The 9,548-nt window shown below is 55.5% G+C and overlaps 1 protein-coding gene across 1 annotated transcript in view; it reads left to right on the top strand.

The window, feature by feature from the left end:
- The window catches only part of NCSTN (nicastrin), a 14,899-nt gene extending 7,250 nt beyond the window's left edge, over positions 1 to 7,649 (top strand). Inside the window, exons 6-17 of the mRNA XM_027909622.1 lie at positions 123 to 273; positions 501 to 610; positions 1,310 to 1,462; positions 2,772 to 2,876; positions 2,985 to 3,062; positions 3,346 to 3,515; positions 4,580 to 4,682; positions 4,972 to 5,067; positions 5,469 to 5,556; positions 5,675 to 5,826; positions 6,647 to 6,859; positions 7,505 to 7,649. Of these exons, the coding sequence (XP_027765423.1) occupies positions 123 to 273; positions 501 to 610; positions 1,310 to 1,462; positions 2,772 to 2,876; positions 2,985 to 3,062; positions 3,346 to 3,515; positions 4,580 to 4,682; positions 4,972 to 5,067; positions 5,469 to 5,556; positions 5,675 to 5,826; positions 6,647 to 6,859; positions 7,505 to 7,627 (1,542 nt within the window). The 3' untranslated portion in view covers positions 7,628 to 7,649. The remainder of the gene's footprint in view (positions 1 to 122; positions 274 to 500; positions 611 to 1,309; positions 1,463 to 2,771; positions 2,877 to 2,984; positions 3,063 to 3,345; positions 3,516 to 4,579; positions 4,683 to 4,971; positions 5,068 to 5,468; positions 5,557 to 5,674; positions 5,827 to 6,646; positions 6,860 to 7,504) is intronic.
- Positions 7,650 to 9,548: the final 1,899 nt, after the last annotated feature.

The following is a 9,548-nucleotide window of genomic DNA, read 5'->3' as shown; positions in this document are numbered from 1 at the left end:
ACCTCGGCGGGCAGCAGAGAGGAGCTGCTGCTCCTCCCGGCAGAGGGGGGCTTTGTCCCCCCGTGGTGAAAAAATACAACAAAATCCCACTGAGTTATGCCATGATTTCCATTCCCACCCAGTGTTACCTGGATCACAACGTCCCCAGGGATGGATCTGCCCCCGAGTACCCCCTCTGTGCCATGCAGCTCTTCTCCCACATGCACGCAGTGACCAGCACCGTGACCTGCATGAGGCGCAGCTCCCTCCAGAGCACCTTCAGCATCAACCCAGGTGAGATCCACCCCCCCCTCCCTTCATCCTTGTCACGTGGGGCTCCAAATCCCTGTGGATTTTTTTTTTTTCCTGCTGCCAGGGCTTTTCCTGGAGCCAGGATTTCCCCGTTGCTCGTTGACTTAAAACGCCGAGTGTGAGGATTAAAAAAAAAAAAAACTCATTTCTCACTTGTCGCTGCTGTGATCCCAACCCCTCAGGAATGTGGGTTTTTTTGTGCTTCCCAGAGATTGTGTGTGATCCTCTCCTTGACTACAACGTGTGGAGCACTTTGCAGCCCATCAATTCCTCTGGAAAAGTCGATCCTGAGAAGGAAGTTATTATGGTTGCCACCCGAGTAGGTACCTCTTAATCTTGCTCTGTAAAGCTTGGGCTGGAAGAATTCTGGGAAGCTGGGATTTCCCAGTCTCATGGGAATGTGTTTGTCACGTGTTTGGGTTTCTTGCCACGTTCCAAACCCTTTGGATCTGACTGGCTGCTGCGTTCTTGGGATACAACACTGGCTCTGTCCCTTGTGGCAGTGGAAGGACATCCACAGTTTGGGTCTTTCCATCTTGTTAGATGTGGGAATTTTTCCAGCATTTTTTTTCACTGATAGAAGCAGACAAGGTGAAAAGTCTGTGGCAAAGCTCTGAGGTCTTGAGGCTCAAATTTAGGGGAAATTTAGGTAGGATATGTATGGAAGAAATTGTTCCCTGTGAGGGTGGGGAGGCCCTGGCACAGATTTTGCAGAAAACTGCGGCTGCTCCATCCCTGGAAGTGTCCAAGGCCAGGCTGGAGCAACCTGGGCTAGTGGAAGGGACTGGGACTGGATGATTAAGATCCTTCCAAGCCAACCATTCCATAAATCCCCTGTCACTGTCACAACCACCCCCTCGATATTTGAAGTTCCATCATCCGCTCGATCCTCCCCTTTCCGGTGGGATGAGCGGGATCAACGAGAGAGAGAGAGAGCGATGGCTTTTGCTTTCCCAGCATAGAATTTGTGATGGGAAAGTTTTCCCAGCATAGAATTCCTGTGTGGTTTTGCTTCCAGATCGACAGCCACTCCTTCTTCTGGAACATCGCCCCCGGAGCCGAGGGGGCCGTGTCCTCCTTCGTCACCCACCTGGCGGCGGCCGAAGCCCTTCACAAAGCCCCCGACGTCCCTCTGCTCCCCAGGAACGTCATGTTCACCTTCTTCCAAGGGGTGAGGGCAGCAGGATCGCGTCACCCTCCCCCCACACCCACACCCACACCCTGAGGTCCCAAATCGGCCCCCTGTGTCTCTGCTCTTTGTGTGGGATTGTTGGTGTCCATCCCCAGGCTGTGGCTCCAACAGGATCTTAATTGCTCTGGGATAACGGGAGCAGATGGATTTTCCAGTGGGGCAACAAATTCCCACCCCGCAGATCCTTCTGGATCAGTCACCCAAACTTTGCTTTGCCTCCTGTCTCTTCCTGGTGTGGCCGATTTCTGTTCTCCCCCTGGTTCAGGATGAACTTCCAGGCTGGAAATTCTGAAATGGAGCCCAGAAAAGGGCAAAATTAAAAATATATGGGAGAGAAATGCAGCCCCTTCCTTGGGAGCCCAGAGCTGGAACTGGCAGCTGTGGAAAAGCAGAAGGAGCTGGAGGAGGGACTGATGGCCAACAGCTGATGTTCCCCTCAAGGCATCAGCACTGATGATTCCTTTGTGCAGCTTTTCCCGTGCCAGGGCCATGTGATTCCCCTCATTCACCCTCCTCGGCACATCCATTCCCAGTTTCCCTGGAGGAGAGAGACATCCAGGCTCTGGATGTATCCAGGAGAAGAGCTGACTGTAAATCAGGGAAGGGGGAGGCTGGTGGCTCCTGACTTCCCTTGCCCTGCTCTGGTTCTCCAAGGGCACCTCGTCTTGCCCAGGCCACTCTCAGCCTGGCAAGTGCCTTCCCAACCTTTTTTTTTCCAGGGAAGCAGACACCACTCCTTTCAGGAAAGCTTTGTATGCTTAATTCCTGGAATTTTGGGGGGGAGGGTCACCCTTTTCCCTGATCTGTTGTCTGAATTGTCAAAAACAACTGGGATTGTTCAGTCTGGAGAAGAGAAGCTTCAGGGAGACCTAACTGGGACTTCCAGGACCTTGAGGAGACAAGAGAAAATATGGGAAGAGATTATTTCCGAGGGTCTGGAGTGACAGGAAAAAGGGGAAGGGCTTCAAACTGTCAGAGGGATATTGGGAAGAAATTGTCCCCTGTGAGGGTGGGGAGGGACTGGAATGGAATTCCCAGAGAAGCTGTGGCTGCCCCATCCCTGGAAGTGTCCAAGGCCAGGTTGGAGCAGCCTGGGATAGTGGGAGGTGACCCTACAGTGTGTCCCTTATCAGTGGGGTCGTTGGCCCCCAAAACTCTTGGGGTCGGTTCCCTCTCAGCCCCTCAGATATTGCTGGTGGAGGTGCCTCCACCCTCTGATGGGATTCAGGATTTGGGATTTGGGATTTTTCAGGATTTGAGGCGGGTTTTTTATTTTTTCCTCCTGCAGGAGACCTTTGACTACATTGGCAGCTCCAGGATGGTCTATGACATGGAACAGGACAAGTTCCCTCTGCGCTTGGACAACATCCACTCCTTCGTGGAGTTGAATCAGGTGTGGGAAAAGTTTGGGGGGGCCTTTTATTCCCTTGGGCGTGAATTTTTCCTGGATTTCCCTGCTGTGGGATGTCCAGCCATGTATTTAGGGTGGTTTTCCTGGCAGGTGGCTCTCAGGAACGGCTCCATCCTCTGGATGCACACGGACCCCGTCTCGCGGATGAACCAGTCTGTGGAGGTGCAGGTGAGAGGGAAATCATGGAATATCCTGAGCTGGAAGAGTCTTAATTCCTGTCCCTGCACAGCCCCAGAAATCCCACCATGTCCCTGAGAGCTCCAAGTGCTCCTTGAGCTCTGGCTTCCCTCTGGAACCTCTCCCTCCCACGGGAAGAACCTTTCCTTCATCTCCAACCCCTGGCACGACTCCACACCCAAAAACCCAGGATCCTGAGCAGGGTTTGAACCTTCCCAGGAAAAAAAGAAACTTCCAAAAGCACAGCAGCACAAGGCAATTCTCCTCCTTGCAGGTCAGAAACCTGCTGGACACCCTGAGCAGGAGCAGCGTGGGCTCGGCCGTGACCCTGCAGGAAGCCGGATTTTCCCAACCCCTCCCTCCATCCTCCTTCCAGCGCTTCCTCCGGGCTCGCCACATCCCTGGAGTGGTCCTGACTGACCACAGGACAGCTTTCCACAACAGGTAGGAGCTCCCAGAGGACACCTGGGATGCTGGAGAGGGGGTAAATGTGAGGGGGAGAAGCTCCGTGTCCGACGGGGCTCAACAAAATCGTTCTGACAAGCGAGAGAAATCCGGTTTTATGTGGAAAATATTCCCCCCCCTCCCTCCACAGCTGGCTGGGAGCCAGAGGTGAGCAAATGGCAACAGAGCTTTGCAGGAGCCTCAGCTGTTCTTCCAGAAGCTGCCTTTTTTTATTTGTTTTTTTGTTATTTTGGTTTTTTTTTTTTTTATTATTATTTAGCTTTTTGTTTGTGCTGGCAGAAAGCCCCAGGCCTTGGAAAGGGCACTTGGATTCACCCCACATGACCCTGTTCCTCAGGGATCCCTTGCTCCTCATCAGCTTGAGAGTGGGAATGAGGGGGTACAGGACAGGGATGGGTCTCTCCCCTCTTCCTAAATCCTTAAAATTATCCCATTCCCTTCAGAGAGTCATGGAATGGTTTTGTGTTGGGAGGAACCTTCAAGATCATCCAGTTCCACCCCCTTTTTTTTGGGGGGGAGAGGGACACCTTCCACTATACCAGGTTGCTCCAAGCCCTGCCCAACCTGGCCTGGGACACTTCCAGGGACCGGGAATTCATGGAATAACCTGTACACAACTCGGGGCTGAGGGATCCATTTTTTTAGGCTTGGGGGATCATCCCAAGTTGCCTGGGAGTGCCAGGGGTGCGGTGTGTAAACCCCCAGCAGAGTTCCCTTGGAATTCCTTGGATCTGGCATCCCCATCCCTTGCTGTCCTTGCCTCAGTTTCCCTCCCTGCCGAACGGCTCGGGCTCAGCCCCCACCTAAAATTCCAGTCACAGCCTGGAAATTGCTTGGAGATGCTCAGATGGGAGAAGCTGTGGAAGGGCCAAGTTAATTATAAATCCTCATTAAGTGGTTTAAGGAGCGTGTGGCAGGGCTGGATCTCTGCTCTCCCGGGAGACTCCGCTGCGGACACGCTCGGAATTGAATTCCACACCCTGTGCTTTCTCCCCTGCCTTTCCCCCCCAATCCCTGTTTTTTTCCTCCTCCTTCCTTTTCAGATACTACCAGAGCATGTATGACACTCCAGAGAACATCAGGGTGCAGTATCCCGAGGGGCTGAGCCCTGAGGAGACCTTGGAATATGTCACGGACACAGCCAAGGTTCCTGCTGCATCCGGGGGGGGACAGGGAGGGGGCAGGAGGAAGCAGGGATGTGGGGAGAGGTGGGGGGAAAAAGGTTTGGACAAAAGGGCTGGAAGGAGGTGGGAGTGATTTGGGAAGGAAAAAGCAGGGACATGGGGAGAGGTGGGAAAAGCTGGGAAAAGGGGCAGTGCCAGCGGCGAGGGGCCTTGGAGCATTTGGGATGGATTTGCGGATCCATCTCCCCTCCCAGAGCCTGTTTCCCTGGATCTGCCTGGCTGGATTAACATGGATCCCTGTCCCCTCACAGGCCCTGGCAGAAGTGGCCACCGTGGTGGCCCGAGCCCTTTATGGCCTGGCTGGAGGAACCAACAGCACCTCTGCCATCCAGGCTGATCCCAAAACGGTAGGAGCACATGGATCTCCCAGGAGCCCTCCCATCCCTCCCTTCTATCCCTGTTTTCCACAGCATCCTGTCCTGCCCCCACCCCTTTTCCCTGTTTTCCCACCAAAGCAGAGTAAAAATCCCTCCCTCATTTCTAGTGGCTTCATCTCGAGGCAGAAATGAAGCTCCTTCATCCTCAGAGAAAAGGTGGAATTACCACAGGGATCAGCTAAGGAATCCCTGGGGCTGGAATCCCACCCGATTTTCACAGCTCTCCCTGGAATTCTGGGCAGCTGGGGCAGAGCCTGTCCTTGGCTGTGCTCAGGGAACATCTCTCAGCCAAAGGAGCTCGAGGCAGGGCTGGTCAGATGGTTTGGGTTTTTTTCCTCTCCTCTGCACAAACCAATTCCACGCCTTTCCAGGTCACCCGGATGCTTTACGGCTTCCTGATCAAAATGAACAATTCCTGGTTTCAATCCATCATCAAACCAGACCTCAAAGGAATTCTGGGTGAGAACAACACAGGGGAAGAAGAGCAGGGAAGGGCTTTGCCCCCAGATGTTCCCTGGGCTGGTTCCTGCTGTTTTTTCCCCCCCCTCCTCCAATCCCATTATTCCTGATGTTCCAGGGGATGTTCCCCAGCACTACGTGGCGGTTTCCAACCCCGTGAACACGACCTTACTGGTGCAGTACGTCCTGGCCAACCTGACGGGCACCGTGGTCAACCTCACCAAGGAGGAGTGTCTGAACCCCGAGAAAAACCCCCACTCTGAGAGGGAGGTGGGTGCCAGTCCCTCGTGGGGGTGGCAGGAACGGGGCCACGTCCCTAGGGCTGAGGAAAAGCTGGTTAGGGATGGGGTTTTTGTTGGATGGGAGAGCGGGGAAGCTGCTCCAGGAGGAGACATCTCAGTGCCCAACAAGGGCAGGGTGGGCAAAAAGGAGCTGGGTTGGACCAGCCATGGTGTGGGCACAGGAGCAGAGGGATTGTCCCCCTGTGCTGGGCACCGGGGAGGGAAAATCCAGTGCCGTGTCCAGGTCTGGGCTCCTTAATTTGGGAAGGACATTGAGGGGCTGGAGTGTGTTTGGAGAAGGGAATGGGGCTGGAGCAGCAGGAGAAGGGGCTGGAGAAACTCCTGAGGGAGCTGGGGGGGGCTCAGCCTGGAGAAAAGGAGGCTCAGGGGAGACCTTGTGGCTCTGGAATTCCCTGACAGGAGGGGGGAGCCGGGGGGGGGTCGGGCTCTGCTCCCAGGGAACAAGGTCAGGAGGAGAGGGAACAGCCTCCAGCTGTGCCAGGGGAGGGTCAGGTTCGACATCAGCAGGAATTTCCCCATGGAAAGGGTGGTGAGGCCTTGGCAGGGGCTGCCCAGGGATGTGGGGAAGCCCCCACCCCTGGAGGTGCCCAAGGAAGGGGTGATGAGTGACAAGGTGGGGACGGGGCCCGGGGTGGACTCGCTGACCTCAGAGGCCTTTCCCAACCTCAGTCATCCCGTGAAAACGGGAAATCCCCTTCTCCTTGCCCGAATCCCGGGGGAAAACACTCCCAGAAGATGAGGAACGGCTGTTCACCCTCCCTCCCTCCCTCCCTCCCCCTGTGTGGCAGATGTTCGAGTACTCGTGGGTGCAGGGTCCCCTGGAGCCCAACTCCACGGCGCGGGTGCCGCTGTGCGTGCGCTCCGGGGTGCGGCTCAGCAAGGCGCTGTCCCCAGCCTTCGAGCTGCGCCAGTGGGGATCCCGGGAATATTCCACCTGGACAGAGAGCCGCTGGAAGGACATCCGGGCCCGCATCTTCCTGGTGGCCAGCAGGGAGCTGGAGGTGGGGCTGGAGGAGAGGGGAGGGTGGGTGGGAGGGTAGGGGGAGGGTGTGGCGCTCGGCGGGGTGGTGGGATGGGCTGGGGGGGTGTCATGGGGTTGGGAGGGATGTCACTTCCTGTCAGGTGATGTCACTTCCTGTCAGGATGATGTCACTTCCTGTTGGGTGATGTCACTTCCTGTTGGGTGATGTCACTTCCTGTTGGGTGATGTCACGTCCTGTCAGTGTGATGGCACTTCCTGTCGGGTGATGGCATTTCCTGTCAGGCGATGTCAGTTGGGTGATGTCACTTCCTGTCAGGTGATGTCACTTCCTGTCGGGTGATGTCACTTTCAGTCAGGTGATGTCATACTGGGGGGTGACATCACACCCTGTCAAGTGATGTCACTGGCACCTGATGTCTCCCTGTCACGTGATGTCACTCTGTGAGGTGATGTCACTGTCAGGTGATGTCACAGCCTGTCAGGTGATGTCACTCTGTCAGATGATGTCACTGTCAGATGATGTCACCGTGTCAGGCAGTGTCACCCCCAGTGAGTTGGTGGCTCTTGGGGGGGCAGTTGGAAACCCGAGCTCTCCATCCCGCTGGGAGCTGCAGGTCTGTGTTTAACCCCAGCCCTGGGTGTTTCCCTTCCCTTCCCTCCCCAGATACTCACCCTGGTGCTGGGAATCGCCATCCTGGTCCTGTCCCTCCTCGCCACCTACTTCATCAACGCCAAGGCCGACGTGCTGTTCAGCCTCCCGCGGGATCCCGGAGCCGTGGCCTACTGAGGGGCTGGAAAACTGCTGCATCACAGCTAAACCAACACTAGAATGGCCCCCTCCCTGCAGAAGGTTCCTTCCAGAACCTTCCAAGGGCTGTGAGCCCTAAGAGACTTCCCCAGGAAAAGGCACCGACCGAGCCCTGAAGGAACTGGGACAAATTCCCCAAGTTTGTTGGTTTGATTTGTCCTTCGAGCAGCTCGAGGGACGGTCCTGGATGCTGCTGGGAGCACCCTGGGATGGATGGTTTTCCCTAAATGGAGCCAAGGGTGGGAAGGATGAAGGTGTTTCCTCTCTGGGGTGTGCCTGGAGCAGTGGAATTCCGAGGCAGCTCCAGGATGTCCCCACAGGAGCTGGTGGAAGGTCCATCCCGAGGTGTCTTCAGCGGGTGATCAGATGTAAAACAACCTTGTTTTTAAAATGGTGCAATATTTTCTGGGCTTTGTACATATATAAATAGTTCCATTTAATTAAAAAACGGCCACTTCCAAATTAAACCCTGGCCTGCTCTGTCTTCAGCCCCTTCCCAAAATTATCCCAGTGGGCAGTCTGGGTGTGTGGAAGTGGTTTTGGGGCAGGCAGAGGATTTTCTGAGATGTGCTTTTCCTTCCCTGAGGCGAGTGGGGTTTTTTTTTTATGGTGCTTTCTTACATATCTAAATGAAAATGCTTCATCCAGGATGGAGCAGCGTGAGGAGAGACCTTGGGATTGGGAATGGCTTGGACTTCCATGATCCAGCTTGGGCTATAACCTGCTCATCCTGGATTAATCCCAGGGCCTGAAGGTGCCAAAGCTGGTGAGTCCTCAAAGCTGTCCCAGCACCTGCAAAGCATCAGGAAGAACTGGTTGGACCGGGAATGATGTCCCAGGAGCAACCCTGGAAGGAATTCAAGCTCTGGGGCTTTGGAGGGACAAGGTGGGGATGGATCAGAAGCTGAATTCCATGATCCTGGAGGTCTTTTTCCAACCTCAAAAGATTCTGGGACTCAGCTGCTCCTCGGAACTCGTGTTGTTTGCCTGGTAAAGATAAAAATAAACCCACGTATTTAACGACACCCAAACGACCCCCCCCCCCCATTAATGTGCTCGTTCCCCAGAGCTCATTAGCATTAGGGATGCTCTAATTAATGCTCATCGTCTCGGGGGGGGTGAGGACAGGAGGGTGTCAGGGGACTTGTAACAGTGAGGTCGGCGCAGCTGCTGAACTGGGATGGGCAGGACAGAGCCACAGGGAGGGTGGGGGTGCCCCCTGGCAGGAATTTTCCAGGGAATTTGTGGCTGCCCCATCCCTGGAAGTGTCCAAGGCCGGGTTTGGGGACGGGGCTTGGAGCAACCTGGTCCAGTGGAAGGTGTCCCTGGAATGAAAGGATCTTTAAGGTCCTTCCAGCCCAACCCATTCCATGGTTCTGCTGATTTAGGAGGACAGGGGGTCCTGCAAGTTCCTTCCCCTGCTCCAAACTTGCCTGGAAAAAAAAAAACAGGGAAGAAAGGAAACCAAGTAGATTCCCCCTGAGGAGATGATGAGCCTGGGAGAAGCAAGTTCTGCAGCCGGTGCTGGGAGCTGGGGGGGTAAAAAACCCCAGTGATGCAACTTCTGGCGAGTCCTGTTGGGCTGCTGCTCCAAACCGAGCGGGGAGGGCTGGGCCGGCATCTCCCATCGCACCTTCCAGCTGGGATTTGCTCCTGGGGGGGTGAGATCCGCCTGTCCCTTCCCGTTCCCGGCAGGACATGAACCCCCCCTCCCCGTTCCCGGCTCACCCCAAGCCCCCTCCGGCTCCAGCCGAGCCCGGCTGGGTGTTTGGGGTTTTTTTTTTGGGGGGGCAGCTGGCACGGGCTGTCTCCACCCGGAGCCCTCGGGCATCTTGCTGAGACATCCCCCCCACCCTTTCCTCCTCCTCCTCCTCCTTCTCCTTCTCCTCCTCCTCCTCCC

The sequence above is a fragment of the Empidonax traillii genome, unplaced genomic scaffold (assembly GCF_003031625.1).
Source record: "Empidonax traillii isolate 1590-97213 ecotype Southwest subspecies unplaced genomic scaffold, ASM303162v1 scaffold2265:size82072, whole genome shotgun sequence".
NCBI classification, from domain to species: Eukaryota; Metazoa; Chordata; class Aves; order Passeriformes; family Tyrannidae; genus Empidonax; species Empidonax traillii.
This window is presented reverse-complemented; position numbering and strand designations above follow the sequence as displayed.